Source organism: Python bivittatus, unplaced genomic scaffold (genome assembly GCF_059951505.1).
Source record: "Python bivittatus isolate LINGU-HERP-01145 unplaced genomic scaffold, Pbiv_v1 ctg000690_np1212, whole genome shotgun sequence".
In the NCBI taxonomy this organism is placed as follows: domain Eukaryota; kingdom Metazoa; phylum Chordata; class Lepidosauria; order Squamata; family Pythonidae; genus Python; species Python bivittatus.
Genome location: NW_028277096.1, coordinates 7,529,361 through 7,545,929, shown reverse-complemented (window position 1 = coordinate 7,545,929; position 16,569 = coordinate 7,529,361). Strand labels below are relative to the sequence as shown.

Here is a 16,569-nt window from a genome sequence, read left to right as displayed (position 1 = left end):
ATAGCCAGAAGTGGATTTCCAGCAACATTTCCCTGTTATTGGAGATTGTCTGAATATTTTCAACCATGAGGGAAAGTAAACAAGAGAGGGTTGTTGTTAGTTGCATTTTCAGTAGTAGCACTCTCAGCAAAGTCCTGCTACCCAAACCCAGGCAGGAATGTAATTGTAAGGAAAGGGGTCTTCTCTCCAACCCTGCAAATCATTATATATTTTTTCAGAGCCTGCCTATCAGAGCAAACAGGAAGAGGCAGTCTTTGGATATTCAAGTTAGGAACAGTGTTTGTAATACTGGTAGTTGTAGGTGTTATATGTAAATAAGGGTGATAATCACTTCACAAAAAGGTAGAAAATACCTGTGATGCTAACACATACCCCCCTACCTTCTTAGATGGACTGTCCAACCATTCTTAGTCACCTCCTCCTTTTTTCCTTTTTTTATTGTGGCCTATCCTAATTCCTAAAATGTATGTATGTACTCTTCCCACTCACATAGTATAGACTATTCCATTTTCTTGCAATTAAAAAAAAATCTGAAGACATTTTCCCAAATTTCCTGTGGTCATAGGATAAATTATTCCTGGTGAAGTACATTTGTTCCATTACTCCAGAAAGTAGAACATTTCAGTGGTAAGAAAGGGCATTTCATCAAATTATCAGGAAGAACTTCCTGATGGTATGAGCTGCTTACCAAAGGAACAGACTGCCTTAGCTGATGGACTCTCCTTGTTAGACATTTTTAGCCACTTACTACAAATGTTATCCAGTCTTTCTGGACTCACAACTCCTGCTCAATGATCATGTGGCATCTGTGGCCAGGAAGGCCTTTGCACAGCTTCATCTGGTGTGCCAATTGTACCCTTTCCAGATCAGGAGCTGCCTGAGTCACTCACCTCATGGCTTGATTGCTGCAATATGCTTTATATGGGGCTGCCCTTGAAGACCACCTGGAAGCTTCTACTGGTCCAGAATGCAGTAGTACAGGCAGTGATAGGTATGCCTCAGTATGTCCATGTTAGCACCTCTGCGAGTGGCACTGGTTGCCAGTTTGCTTCTGGTGTGATTCAAGGTGCTGATCATTACCTTTAAAGCCCTTCATGGCATAGGGCCTGCTTACTTGAAGGACCCCCTATCTGCTTTCCTGATTTGATCTGGCAGGGTTCCTTTGCTTAAACAATGTCATCTACAGTACTGGAACCCTGGAAGTGTGCCTTCTCTGTACAGTGCCTGCCCTCTGGAAGGAGTTTCCGCCAAAGATGTGGGTGCCCAGTTCTTGTCATCCTGTCATATTTTATTATTTTATTTTTGTTAACTGTATTTTCCCCTTGCTTTTAATGTTTTTACCTGTGAATCACAGAGAGTTGTTGGAAGTCAGGCAGCATACAAATTTAAATAATAATAACAACTTATATCAAATGGAAAATAGTACTAAACCACTGTATCTATCCTTACCAGGATTACCCTGTACTTCAAAAATGGAGGAAAGGAAAAAATAAAAACGTGCTTTCTTGAAGCTAGTAACAGATGGGGGTTTGGACATATAAATGTCAAAATTAAATTAGGTCCAATACTTTGACCAAAGGGGGGGAAAAAAGCTGGTTGCCACATTTAGAAAGACGGAGAAGTGATGACTGTTGGGCAGTCTACAATAGAACTAAAAGCATATTTTCTCTTTCTCTGTCCAGCTCTCAGATCCATACATCTATCTTCCTCTCTTCTTCATCGAGAATGTTGAGGTATACCTTTGCTGTCTTGCCTGCCAAGCTAATTTCTGTTCCTTAAAAGCCACTGTACATAAAAGAAACCATCTGGGACTACACAAATGGTTCAATCATGGATTTCTTGATGGCTTTATGAACGTTTTAGAGATTTTATGTAAAGTGTAAGTTTTACTGAAAAGAATTAAATATTTTTTAAAAATATTACTTCTCATGTGTTAAATATCAGACTGTAAGTTTTTCAAGCAAGGGAACTATTTTCGTTGTTATTTGTGAAGTCCCATAGAAGTGATATGCTATAAAAGCAAAATCCTGAGAAACAGACCTCTGGCTGTCTTAAATTCTCATTTTTTGTCTGTGTGTCTAGAAGAAGCAGAGGAATTCTGTATATATCCTCAAGATAATATATGGTGGAAGCCAGTATCAATGGAGGAGAAAAACATTAAGTCAAAATTAAATAATATGGCCCAACAAAGCAGCACTAATATAGAGATTTTATTCAACTGTATTTAATTCTTATAGCACATTGTTTGTCACAAAGCTATTGATCCGATTTGGAGTTGTTTTGCCTGAAGACAGTGACACAAAATTCATGAGAGCTGAAAGCAGAATTGATTAATCATGGCTAACTTGAAGGGTCTTTTTCTCTCTTTGTTTTCAAATTTTTGTTTTACATCTGTGCAAATGAGCTGAAAAAGGAACCAAACCTGAACTCTTCTACTAATTACATCACTCTGTACAAAGTTCAGTGTATGGCAAAATCAGATTCCATCTTTTACCCATATGAGGTTTTGCTGCTTGAAAGAGCCCAGAGGGCAATTCAAACAGATCCAGTGTAGAAGATGATGCTGGCTCTAGGGCTTTTGACCCAAAGCAGGCTGAAAAGTGGAAGATAAGAAGTGGTAGCTTGAACCATTAATTTTCCCAAAGGCTTTAAAAACTAACCAAGAATGGGTAGCTGGTAAGAATTCAACCCAAGCATGAAGACAGTATCTTCAAATTCTTGAGGAAAGAGATATTCATGCATCCATCCTTTGTAAAATGGCTAAGGACTGTTGGACTGGCTTGAGCCATCACTTCAAAATCTTGTTCAATCTATAGTCCTATATAGATGTACATTTCAAAATAAAATGATTATGAATACTGCTTATGAAGATCTATGGAAATGGTGGTAACATTACGCTTGCCTTTCTAAAACATTTTAGTTCTTGTTCAAATTAAGTGAAAGTAGCAGGGTAAAATAACCACTATACTGCTGCTACAGTGGAGCATCCATAAATCAGAAGAGTCATTTTGAAGGGAAATTTATTGATGTCAGAATGAACAGAAAAGCATTCCTGCAGTGATGATGATCATGGTCTATAGTGTCCCTTGCACCTTCTTGAATGTAAGAGGGAGAATCCCTATTTATCAATATTCCCTGTTTTCCATCTATAAAATTGGCACCTTCCCCCAATCATTTATTCTCCAGATAAGTTTTAAGTGCAGAGAAGTATAACATTAGCAGCATTTTGGACTGAAACCCTCAAGCACACAAAAACAGCACATTCCAGGAGGTAAAGAAAACCCACATAATAGTCTGCCTTGAAGCATCAGGTTTTCAGAATAAAGAGCAACCAGAAGTATGGAGATACAAATGCAGCATAAGGGAGAGGGAATACACACTGTGATGTGACTCGAGGGGGTTAAGCTGTCGCTCCTGTAAAGACACTGGTTATGAACCAGCTGTTCACTACCCCCAGTGGACAGGAAGTGCACCAAGCCAAAGTTAATTCTGCTTTCCATACACAACAGCCCAGCTGCTGGGATAGAGTCTATTCCCTCAAGGAACACAGGGAAAGTGCAGAGATACACTCTGCCTGATAAGGGATCCCCTTCCTGGTACAGTACTAGTGCTGGCCTTGGGCTAGATATCCAAGAAGGTGGGTTGGCAAGCTGAATATGACTGAAATATGACTAACAAAGCCAGAGTGAGCTCCCAGAGATATCTCACTCTGGGGCTGCATTCTTCTTCCTTACACAATTTAACCTGACTGCTTTCTGAGGTGGGAAGAAGGGGGTTCTGATTATGTTCATGCCTTTCTATTGCTTTTGGAAGGCAATTATTTGCACTGTAGCATTTGCCACCCCTCTGAAGAAAGACACTGTGGTCTCTAACTTGGCCTTATGTCTTGAAACTATAAACAATACCATAATGTAGGCCATATCACACTCTTTAATCCAAATTCCTCATCTCCAATACACGGGGCACCAAGTGGGGAAAATTGCCGACAGTTCATACAAGGCTTGGTGATCAAGTGCTGTGCTACCGACCTCTTCAGCTGCAGCGAGGCAGCCTCCTCCTTCCAGTCTGCAAGTGAAAAGGCCAGGCTTCCACAGATTTCCTCTGCTGGTATTCAGCTAGAAGCTGTGGCAATGGGCTTCTTCAGATGCTGGCTCATAAGTTCCCTGGCGCGGGATACCTGGATGTGATCATAACAGGAGTTGCAGACGAGGACTGGATCATAAAGCTGCTGATCAGGAATGGGCAGCTTTAGATGGCAGCAGCCGGCACAAAACACATTCCCACAATTCCTGGGTAAGAAATAACACATAAAAGTAACAGTGATACTGGGGCCAGAGTAGGATGAAATATGGAGGATCTTGTCTCAAGATCAGGGACTGGACTGATTTAATGCCTTAAAGAACCCCTAGAAGTTTGTTTGAATGAGGAATGGAGCTGACAATGCAGTCTAAGGATCTTAGATACCCTGTTGTGCTGTGTTTTTCCAAAACGTCCCTGAAGCCTAAAGAACAAATACTACATAAAGAGGTAAGCACTGAGAGTTTAGCGGATTAACACAGCTCTTAACATGTATTAGAAGTGTGTGTGTGCGCGCACATGTATCTTGTAGACAGGAATAAAAGAATAATAATTTTGAGGCAGTCTGGGCAGGGCCCATAGTTCAGTGCCAATTACAGTCTTGATTCAGAATAAATGAATTTTGAGATTCACAAAAAATAATCACAGCATAGCACAGATTAGTTGTTATAAGGCAGTGATAGGAACTTCCAGTCTACAGGCTTGTCTGATGCATGGAGGAAGGGGCATATGTAGAACTACCAGGGTCCCAGGCAAACCTCACAGGTGGGGTCCCCAAATAGTCAATAAGCTCAGGCGCCGAGCTTCTCAGGCTGCCAGAATTGAGGGCAGACTTGAGGAATAGAAGGGCCACATAACTGCTTTCTCTCCACCACTTGGGGGCTCAGGAGGAAGACAGTGGCCAGCAACAAGCACCAGGGAAACTGTCAGAACCTCTAAGGGCTTTGCTTTCACTATGTGGTCCAGCCTCTCCTCATCCTGCTTCCAGATAATCCAATTTATTAGAGAAGGTGGACAGTTGTGGCAGACTGAGGTTACAGCTGTCTCAGGAGCAGCAGTGGAGGAAGAGGTAGTGTAGCAGCAACGAAAGCGGTAACTCCTCTTTCTTCTCCTCTTTCCTTTCTTCTGCACCATTCCTCCACTATGGGTCTACCAGGGCCTTAGGAGACCAGGTTTGTTGAAGGCTTTTATAGTGCAAGATTTCTGTTCCTTAAAGCTCTATTCCATTTATATAATCCAGCCTACCAAAAACAGTGGGAGACTGAAGCCAATCTCTCAGAAGGATTAAGTTCCTAGCCCTTTTTCTAGAGAATACTCTTTTTCCAACTGCTTAATTATCACAAAGCCATTTTTTCCTGTAAAAGTATTACATGCTGCCATCTGTATTAACATATTATTTTTATTTATTTATTTATCAAATTTGTCGCTGCCCTCGTTAAAAAGCGATTTCTAAGATTAAAGGGTATTAAAACATATTTGTGATTCTCTAATACTTACTTCTAAGTATCTAACAAAGTGATTGGAAATTGGTAGTTGATAATGATCATCATGATTGTTTTGTCAAACTTTGGCCAAACATAATGAACTGTTCTCTACTTCCCAAGAAGACACCACTCTATTCCATTTTCCCTCTAAATAAAACTTGTCATTCCCTTTTCATTGCTTTCAATATTTGCCACATATTCTGGGGATGTACTTAATAAAGCGAAAAAAGAATATGGGAAATTGAGATGTGTCATAGTAACTACTGTTACCTGCAATGGTGTCTGCGTTTGGCCAGCCAGAACTCACAGTCACAGTTAAAGCAGTGTGAGGCCATATGGTCTGGAACCCAACGTGTGACCTGTTTAAAAACACAGAGTGTCATGGATGGTTTTGGTTCTGCTTCTTACAAATAGCATATTCATAAGTAAAGAAGTCACACAGCACACACATTTTAACATGTTAAACACATTTTAAGCATTACTTTCAAAACAACTGATGAATAATTCAGAAGGGATTAATAAGAGGAGCGAAAAAGCAAAATATTGGGTGTTTCACTAGAAACAGTAAGGTTTATTAAAAACTTAAAAGGATGTCAGAGAAAAAAGGAGATCCTTGAGAGCAGATAACCAAAGAGGAAGTTATCTGACAGTGCTTTTTTCTAAGGGCAAAATACATGTTTATACCTCACTAGAAGAGAGCAGAATAGGGAAATACAGGGAAAAAAACCAAAGCAGCAGGAATGTGTTCTTACATTATATAAAGCTAAAAGACATAAACTTATCCCCATGCAAACTAGCCAACCAAAAGAGTATAACATGCCTCAGTTTCCCTTTTATCAACAGGCTCCCAGCTTGCTTCAGATAGACAGTCTTCACTGTGATCAGAGTAAAAATCCTCATTTTCACTGCCATCTGATTCCTTGAGGCAAGTCTGCAAGGAAGACCATGACAGCCATCAGATTATCTATAATATATCACATACACGACCACTTCCTTCAGAGTTTCAGCCTTCCCCCAAATGAACTGAAAATAATCGCAAGATCATAGATAATGGCTTTCTATCATATCAGATGTTATTCCAACTAGCTTAGTACCATCTACTGTGATTTCAGGCTCTACCATCATTGATATCTAATCTTTTGATGTGCCAAAGACTGAACCTGGGGCCTCTCCATGTAGAGTGTAGTTAATGATGGTCCATGCCAACCAACACAGCAGAAGTGTGAGAGACAGTGCGGAGTGGTAGAACATATTTGTGCGTGGGTATCTATGTCAAGAAAGAGAATGTGTGTCTTTGCAACTATGTGCACGTGTGTGTGTATGTACAGAGAAAGTGCCTACAAACATATTGATTGTAGCAGGATCTATTAATTTTACCTATCTATATACACCTTCTTGGGGAAAAGTTGAGGAAACCTCTGAAAAAGCTCCACCGGTGTCACTTACAAAGTCATCTTCATAGTCCATCTGTGGTTCAGCTGGAGGTGCATAGCAATGACGGATGTCTAATCTAAGCTGCAGTTCCCGCACCTGCCTGCGCAGCTGCTCAACCTCCTGCTTATAGGTAGCTTCGATCTGCCGCAACCTATGCTGGATTACATCTGTGGGGAAAGGAAGTCCATCGTCATCTAGATAGAGAGGAGGCACTGGAGAGGGGCTGTTTGGTGGCATGTGTTTGGAGCCAAGTGCCTGCTTCAAGTGGCAAGGGAGCCACAGCTTGCTGGACTTCCCAGCAAGACCTGTGCAGTGTGTGCCAGAATGGATGGAGCAGCCAGGAGGCTTCACACTTTCTTTCAAAGGCCACTGGCCACTTAGGCACAGTCCAGAGGTCCAGAAGTGTCTGCTGCTCAGTCTCTTGTTACAACAGCCATAGGACAAGAGCCGCCGGGGACCCACATCACCCCCAGGAAGCGATGTTCCCATCCCTTGAAAACTGTCCCAGTTTGCTCCTAAAAGAGAGAATTCGCTCATCTGGCTTTGAGAAATTCCTTTTCGCCACAACTCTGCCTGAATTTTCCCTGTATGGTTGCCCTCCTCTCCATGCTTGACATTGCCAATTTTTCTATCCAACTCTTCCTTTTGACATCCTGGAGCACTGTGTCTTGGAACAGTCAGAGCTGGTGGATTTGAACTGGGGTTGCCTGCTGAAATCTGGCAGGAGGATTCTGGATGAGAAGGCTGTACAAGATCCCAAGTGCCATTGGATATCAGGCCAGTGTCTTTGACCTGGTTGCAGGATAACTTTTCAAACAGTTCTGTTTGACCAGAAGAATTCGAAGCTGGGACTGTGTCTTCTGTTGCTTCTGAACCTGCTCTGCTTTCTACTTCTACCTCAGAAGGTACAGCATTTAACTGCTGAGACGCTTCATGTTTCTGTGGTCTCTGTGGTTGACTGTTTCTGTGACTGTCAGAGCTGCCACTATGCAGGGGATAGAATTCCTGCTGCTGCTGAGGTATTTGAAGGGACTCATCTCCTCTAGTTTCTTTGCTTGTCACTGTCTCCTCAGCATTGGGATGTCTGGATTCCAGACCCACCCTGACATCCTGACAATGGTTGTTCAGATTTGGATCACTTGATGTGCGGGTCAGTAGGCTGCCAGGATCACATGCAGAGAGAAGATCATCCATGGATCTTGTTTTTGGTAACCTGAAACCACAAAGGCAATTCAGACACCAGGGATAATTCACATATTGCCTGCAGAGAAATTTACAAGAAGTTGTTCACTCACACACACACAGACACACAATCAGTCCTTTTGTAACTCAAAGTTTTTCAACTGGTTTTCAGCACTGCAGCAAATAGTCAGAGGCAATGAAGGAACAATTATTTTAGTCAGCACTGCAAAGGCCAAACAGCTCCTTATGGTCTCTTGCCTAGATATAAATACTTAGGACAGACCCCTTATATTGATTTTTTCCCCAAAGCATTTTAAAAAATTGTAAGAAATCACCAAGTAAATGGAAGCATTATTTTCTAATGTGTAAAGTTAAAAATGTCAGATCCTTGGTAAACCCTGACATCCACAAACCACCCTTTTAGAGCAGCGGAAAATTTTCAGAAAATACAGCTAAGTAAAATGATTAATCCAACCCATGAGCCCAACCCTCTAAGAACTTCTACATGAACTGCATTATAATTGGTAAGGATAAGCAAGGCCCATATAAATAAACACAGGCCATAACAGAGGCATCCAAATTAGTGTTAGAAACTGTGAATTGCACAATTCACAGAACCACAACTATTTTTCTCCTACCTGTCAAGTGACCTACTGCTGAACTCTTGAGTCTGAGATCCAGAGGGCAAGTAAAGATCCATGCCTTCTTCTCCTAGAGGACATGGAGATGAAGTTGGAAGATAGACGGCTGTCCAGAGGTGCAGCGCACGCACATGGCACACTGGATGCAGCACCTGACATCAAAGATGGAGGAAAGCAGATTCAGGCAGAGGAGAAGATCAGCATAAGCCAAGAGTCTGAGGGCTCCTGAAGGTGCGGAAATGGAGAGCTGCTGCTTAGTGTGACTGCTCCTCCTAACGATAATTGATCTGAGCTATGATTACAGCTGTCCTATCCAACTGAGAGTTCCAGAGGAAGCACTGGACTTCCCTCCTCCTTCCACTTTCAAAGAAGCAATGGAGAAAAAGAAAGATCAGAGCTTCACAAAGCCCTGCATGCTGGCAGTAGGCAGAATCTCAAAGTGAGGTGATGCTCTTACTTCCCCACTTGAACGACTTTTACAAATATTTTAATCCTGCCTATTGGACATGTGGGAGAAGCAACCTATTTTCAGGATACTGTCCTCCACTGCATGAAAATTTTTCCCTCCTGCCAACCTGGCACAAATGGGAATTTTACTCACTTGCTCATTAGCAGGCATGTAGAGCAGATTGTGGAAATTCTTGTTACCAGCTCTCAGAAGGGACCAAACTGAGCAGGTGCGTTTGGCAATGTTGTGCATCTCACGTTCACAGGGGCTGTTTCCAAGGAAGGTCCCATAAAGGCAGGAGTATGTGTGTTGCACTAACTTTACCTGCAGGAGAAAGAGAAGTTTAGGAATGTGTGTGAATTCTCACAAGAGCCCATGTTGGAGGCAGCTTACAATACTGATATACCGCTGCTTTAAGAATAATGTATTACACTACATTAAGCCTTTGGAATGAATAAGCAGAAGTCCAACAAATTGGTAATTAAAATTTTAGGATTTGGTTTAATGTTCCCAAAGAAGCCAAGATTCATAAGCTTTGGAAGCTTAGCTCGGTTAAACACAAAAGCCATTTAAAAAAAAAACCTGGAATATGCTAATTTTTCTGGTTACCTTTACCCTTCACATAAGTGGGATTAAATGGGCTGCATCCACTAACTAACTGATAGGTGGAAACCAGGCTAGTGCTCCCATTATCCATAAGTGCAGATTTAGCATATTACCTGCTTTGCTCCATATGAATTGTACACTTTTTAATAAACAAGTCTTTCTCATTAAATTATTACTGATTATAGCACACCATTTTTAGTAGCACTTTCAGAACAAAAAACGATTTTATATGATAATTTATTGAAAAGGAAATGAGTATTTTTCAAAGGCTTCACATTTTATCCTATACAACAAACACAGATCTATCACACTAATTCAACTAGAGTGGACAAATCTAAAGGAAAAATGACACCATAAGAACCATAGCCACTTTCTCATTAGAAAGATCAAGCTGTCATTAAACACTGATCTATCTTGGTACTGAAATGTATATCCTCTGCTACACCCTTGGTCTTACCAAGAAAGCTTCATTAAATTCAAAGAGACAGGGAAACTGCTTGAGCAGCTGGTGAACAGAATCCAGCCACTGTAAAAACACAGGGCACTGTTCATTCTGATCCTCTGCCTTTTCCTGGTGTCCACATCGATCCCCAAACTTATGGCCAAAATCCAGCCAATCTGATTCAACCAGCACCTGGAAACCCTGGCAATAAAAGGAGATAATTTCAGTACTATGGACTTTCTGAGCAGGTTGCAATAAAAAAAAAGATAATGTTTCCATAGCTGCCAATATTATTCATCTGACTTCAAATCATCTTTGGATCTATCATAGCATCCTTAGTTCTCCTGCCTTATTTTCCTGCCCTCATTTCATTATATTGTCATCTATAGTGTTTTATTCCTCTAGTTCAGCAAGTCTGGGTTGTGGTAGGGGAGTTTCTGCCCAGCTTTGGCTGGTGCACAGCTGCAGTCCTTTTTGGAAAAGGACACTTTAGTGATAGTAACTCATCACCTTGAAGTTAAATAGGTTTTTGAGTACAGTTCAAATGCTGGTGTTAATTTATAAAGCTCTATAATAGGCTTGGCTACCTGTAACCTTGGAGACTATTTTCTCTGAACTGAATCAGAGGGGTTGCTGAGGAATGGGAGACAACTCTCCTGCCATTATGGAACAGCTTATTCTTGGAACACAGAGATACTTTAGAAGCCACAGTAACATCAAAATGACACTGGGTGCATCATGGCATGAATTATGACATAGATATATATTCTTATCATGGTGCATGCAATATCATGTGTCTCCTCCCTACCCACTTTGCCCCACCACTGAGGATACCCAAGTCTTGGAGGCCTGGATGATTCAGACTGTCCATTTTCAAGAAAAGGTGAAGATAATTTTGATTCCCTGAGTGTTTGTGGCAAAAGCAGATTTCATTGGTATGACTTATGGCTTGGAAATTTTATTTCTGAACGTTTGATTGTATTTCAATTAGAAATACTAATTTATTAAAGTTAATTAGAATAACTGGAAATGGGCTGTTGAGTTTTATGGAATATTTGTTGATTTATTATGAACAGTCTGAAGTCTAGTAATAGGGGTGGTACATAAATACTGCAGTAAACAAACTCAGCCATTAAAAACTCCCCTGGTCCTTAATGTGATTCTATCCATTCTTCTTCAGCATTTCATCCATCTTCCCTCCTAGCTATTATCAAACTTCAGTTCATGTAACTGCATTCAGACACTTTCAGTCCCTGTTATTCTAATCTCACCTCATCCCCATCTCCCTTTATCTTCCCTGCTGTCAGTTTAATACTAAGCTCTTTATTCTTGCAGAGGGATCTTTTCTGTCAAGAGCTAGAATTCCTTACAGGTAACTGTCAGAGGATGCATGCTGACAATAGACAAGTCACATGCCAACTGCAAGAGCTAGAGCCAAAATGTGACAAGGCCGCTCTTTTCACTTCACCTCTCTTACTCCCATTAAGTAAACTGCTATAAGTATGTGCTGTATTAAACTAAAAGATCTATTAAATCCAGCATTTTCTTTCTACAGTGACTAACCAGGTGTCAATGGGGAGCTCACAAGAAGGAACATGAAGGCAATACCAGTCCTCCCATTCATGTTTCCCAGCAGCTGATATCAAGAGACCTATTCTTTCCATTACTAGCCATCTTCAAAGGTTAATCATGGCAAAGTTTTCCAGGGCATAATTGTATCTTTACTATGAACAGAACATCACTGATATAATCTACTAAATATTAAATTACCTCTGGAGTCTGATATCATCACCTTTTGCTTTTGCTAATTGATTTCTTGCAGAAGCTTTTGAAATCAGGCTGTGACTGAATGGAATTGGCTTTAAGGCTACAAATTGCCCATCCCTGCTTTTTAAGATACCACAAACACTATATAAATAACAAAAGTATGTGTAAAGTCATCCATGTATGGCATATATTATTAATCTTGACTGGATGAATTCTGAAATAAAAACACAGGCTTATCCCAAAGCAATGAAAAGATGAGACAAAAGTGTACTGTCTCCCATGGCAGATCAGTCAGACAAAAAGATGAAAAGAGCTGCTTTGCTTTAGGCAATTCCACAGAGCATCTCCCATCTAGGTTAAACTCTCCTAGACTCCCATCTAGGTTAGACTCTTCTATTGAGCTGCTAACACAACTGAACCACAATACCTCCATAGTCCTATAATAGGGATCCAGAAGAATCTTTGCCAAGGCAACAATCTGAGGGGTTCTGTCCCAACCATCAGAGCAGTGAACCAACACAGGGCGTCCTTCTCGGTCAACAGCATTTGAGACCAGCACAGCTGCCTTCAGCATGATGGAGAGGTGCTGTAGCCACTTGGTGCTCTCTAGAGCTGACAGCCAGCTGAAATGGATCAATGAAAGAAAGTGCATACAGGCTGTGGCCAATATAAATAATTTTTTAAGTGCTGAAAACAAAGGATCCAAATCCAGCTTGTGCTAAGATAGGACGTTCTGAGAAAAGGGATGTGCAAATGTTTCAAGGTCAAAATCAAAATCCTGTTTCAGCTCAAATGGGTTATATCAATAATTTTGGAAATATTCCAAGCCTGAAACAGCTTTATTTCAAATTCAAAACACTTCCCAAACTATTGAAACAATATTTAAAACAAGTTGCTAACTGTAATTTAATGGTGTGCACATAAAAATATTTTTGTTTGACTGTTTTAAACCTGCCGTCAATCAATTTAACTTAGTGACCTAGTGCTGTGAAGGACAAAAGGAAAAAAGTCCTCTGTAGCCAAACTTCCCATGTTATTTGCAATTATACAAATATCTCTGATAATTTTTCTATAGCAGAATAATTATATATCCCTACTTACAAACCTAATGAAAACCAAGTGAATTACACAGCAACAAAGAGAAGATAAATCTTCAGATCATGCCTCTTTCTTTTCTTTCAGTTCTGGCAGAAAGAAAATCTGTTTTATAATCCCACAGATAATGATGCTCCATAAAAAACTTAGCACTTTGGCAAATGCTACTTGGAACTTACTTGCTAGGATCTGGCATCTGACTACATACTGCCCTCAGGTACTGGAAGCTATTACGGATGGAATGAATGTTAGCCATACCCATGAACACCACTTCACAGTTAGGGTAATATTCTGGAAAATATCAAATAGAGGGAAAAAATTAGCAGGAAAGTAAGCCAAGCCTATCTATCAGAAGAAATATCTTCAACTGGAATCCTATTCAATTGGATGGGCTCTATACATTGTTCACACTGACCCATCTATAAGGAACAACCACTGTGAATGTCAGATGTGTATTGGAAAAGATACCTTATGATTTTAATTCCATACAAACTCAATAACTTTATTACTTCAAGTGAGTTGCAATTTCCACTTCATCTTGTGGATTTTTATAATTCAATGGCTCCATTTTAGCCAAATGCTTCCTAAAGCTCATCATAAACTCAAGAAGTTGGGATAGACAGAAGTAGACTCTTGGTGGGGAAGGTGCTCAAAAAGTAGGTTTTGCTTGCTCATGCACTCTTTGTATGTAAATAAGTTGCCTAAGAAAACCAGAAAAATGTCATGCTTGTACCTTCACATTCACAGCCTCCTCCTTTGGCTCTGTTGGCAACAGCTGCGGTGTAGGACCGAGCATCCAAAATCAACAATTTCTGAGGTGTCGCTGAATTCTCTACACTTGAACACGCAGTCAGTGATGAATCTGCAAAAGGACAAGCAGGAATTTCTCATCTCTTAACCAGGTGTACAGTTTGATCAACAACACAAAATTCAGAATGCTGAGATCGCAATAACTGGATAAAACAGACACCTCCTCCCCCCCTTGCAAAAGTACAATATTTCATAATTTGCTCTTTTGGAGTTTCACTGGCTCACTGCAAAAAAGGTTTTCACTAAAAAAAAAAATCTTTTCCAAAAAGCACTAGCACTGATCAGCTTCTTAAGCACTGTGTTCTAATAACCATAGCCATTAATTATAGTGGGTGCACTACAGAAGAGTGGCTGTGGTGCCAGGTTTTCCTATTTCTAGTTTTACCGTTGCTGGTTTTATATTGTTTTATACTGTTTTACTGGTTGTAAGTAGTCCAGAGTTGTTTTTAAGATGGGCGGCTATATAAATGTTTTAAACAAACAAGCATACATCAGCTGGGTAATTTTATCCATATTACTAGGCATCAGAAATGAGATTACATTCAATATTGCCATGAAAAAATCACTAAATTCTGCCAGAGGCAATATGACATTTGTACAGCAAATGAAAGTGAGAAAGAAGATAGAGTCAGCTTACTTACCAAATCCTGCATCGCAGGCCTCATTTCCATCACTAAGCCCAGACTGTGGGGTCCCCCCAGCCAGCCTCTGTCCAGAGTTCAAGGCACAGGCTTTGGCAATGGAAGTTACCAGATATTCATCATCTGCATTGCGCCAGCCCCACCAACTTATCTCAGGTTGACTGCAGCGTGCGATCACTGCCCCATTGCGCATATGTCTAAAAAAAGGAATCAAGTTCTATTAGTCCTAGAATCCAAGCTGTTTCAAGAAGTCCCAGATTGACTGAAAAACCAAATGCTCCTTTCACAGTGGAGAGGAAGCTCCAAGTACGTGCATGCGATAACAGATTAAGGATAGCTTGGTGTAATTTTGATGAGTCAAGACAACATTCCTGACTCTCGTGATCTGCTTAAATGTAGCTCCTATCATCCTAGGCACTGTAATATATCTGGAAGACACCAGGTTGAACTAGATTTCAGAGTTATATCAATAGTAGAGGCAAAAGCAAGTATGAATAATTTTTTTTTGGCTTGCGAAGGGAAAAGCAAGAAACGGTGACTTGGAGATACACACACAAAAAGGAACTGATTAGGTTCCAAATGTGCACTAGAAATTTGAAACTATATGACAGATGCTTGTTAAATTCAAGACAGGAGAATCCTTGAGACAGGCTAGACAGGCACCAAATTGCTCTTTACTTACTGTATTATCTGGTACATTCCCATTTAAATCTTTACTCCATGACCTATCCTAAAGGGATAGTGTCAATAGTGGAATCTTAAACAGAACAGAAGAGCTTGGCTACACACTTTAAGAAAAATTAGAAGGAAGAATACCTGAATACTAGAAAAAGTACCCTAGTGATAAGCTTTCAGTTGATACATATAAGGCTTTGCTTCCAGCCCTCAAACCACAAAACCCTTTTCTGTGGCCTTCTACATAATGTGAGTTTTGTACCTATATACAACCACTGGAATCCTCTTCCAAGATCTAAAAGAAGCTACATTCTCCAGTTCCTTGTCAGTAATCCAAACAGGAACCAAAAGTTTCTGTGGGTAGCTGGTACATAACCTAAGGAGGAAAATACAAAGCTAGTGATCAGATTGACTACGGGGGAGGAGTAAAAGAAATAAGATCAAATTCCAAATCTTTAACCTGCCAGATCATGTGTAGAACTAATAAATATGTTTGAAATTTTCAAGGCCTTTTTAGTTTACATAAATAGGATAAGAGGACAGGTGATCTTAGTTCACCTATAATTTCACAAACGCAGCAAATATGGTTCTGTACCAATATCTGTGTTAACTGCAGGGTTGATGTTCTTTCCACTGGGATATATGAAACATCAAAATTCCTAATAGACTGATTACTTATAGCAGGTTCACACTACATGTGACATTATGACTGAAAACCTGTTAGAATCCCCTTAAACATAATAATAATAGAGCAACATTGATTTTAATCTGAATCAGGGCACCAAGGACAGAATGACAAACAAGAATAGATAATTGGTCTCCTTTTGGACATGCAATGTGATAAAGGCATGGGAATAAAAAGAGGTTCTTGGGGCATGTTTGTGAGGTACAAGTGGGAAAAGGCCACAGTAATAACAATAGTCATTTTATTATTATAAGATAGATGTCATAATATTTTATTTTTAGCTTGAACTGCTTTACATATTGCCTAGCTGTAACATCATACCATTAGGTCCTAGCTATGTTTCCCTACCCTCATTTACAAGACAGAGGACATAATGCTGTTGATTTTTTTTCCTTCTTCCACGATGATCTGGTAAATTCAAAGGCTCACTTGTAGCTGTTGTTGATGTCAGAAACCCTCCACACGTTCTGCAAGTCAAAGCCCATTCGAGCTAGTTCCATTTCAAACCGGTATTTCACATGGTCTCCTGCAAAAGCAATAGCAGTTAATAATAATCAACACATAATTTATGACAGAATACTT

General features: G+C 40.2%; 1 protein-coding gene and 1 long non-coding RNA gene across 3 annotated transcripts in view; one reads left to right on the top strand and one right to left on the bottom strand.

Moving 5' to 3' along the window:
- Window positions 1-2,086, top strand: part of LOC148214378 (uncharacterized) — a 39,077-nt gene extending 36,991 nt beyond the window's left edge. The window contains exon 4 of the long non-coding RNA XR_015798211.1: window positions 1,683-2,086. This is a non-coding gene — a long non-coding RNA (uncharacterized LOC148214378). The remainder of the gene's footprint in view (window positions 1-1,682) is intronic.
- Window positions 2,087-2,195: 109 nt separating this feature from the next.
- Window positions 2,196-16,569, bottom strand: part of MTMR4 (myotubularin related protein 4) — a 55,125-nt gene continuing 40,751 nt past the window's right edge. Inside the window, exons 7-19 of one of the 2 annotated variants that reach the window (XM_088152475.1) lie at window positions 16,417-16,513; window positions 15,565-15,678; window positions 14,628-14,824; window positions 13,910-14,038; window positions 13,356-13,467; window positions 12,509-12,704; window positions 10,330-10,515; window positions 9,420-9,590; window positions 8,816-8,970; window positions 7,008-8,208; window positions 6,382-6,492; window positions 5,832-5,920; window positions 2,196-4,289 (exon numbers count right to left, since the gene is read on the bottom strand). In XM_088152475.1, coding sequence (XP_088008601.1) covers window positions 4,112-4,289; window positions 5,832-5,920; window positions 6,382-6,492; window positions 7,008-8,208; window positions 8,816-8,970; window positions 9,420-9,590; window positions 10,330-10,515; window positions 12,509-12,704; window positions 13,356-13,467; window positions 13,910-14,038; window positions 14,628-14,824; window positions 15,565-15,678; window positions 16,417-16,513 — 2,936 coding nt within the window. In that variant the 3' untranslated portion in view covers window positions 2,196-4,111. The remainder of the gene's footprint in view (window positions 4,290-5,831; window positions 5,921-6,381; window positions 6,493-7,007; window positions 8,209-8,815; window positions 8,971-9,419; window positions 9,591-10,329; window positions 10,516-12,508; window positions 12,705-13,355; window positions 13,468-13,909; window positions 14,039-14,627; window positions 14,825-15,564; window positions 15,679-16,416; window positions 16,514-16,569) is intronic. The other variant, XM_088152476.1, reaches the window with a different exon arrangement.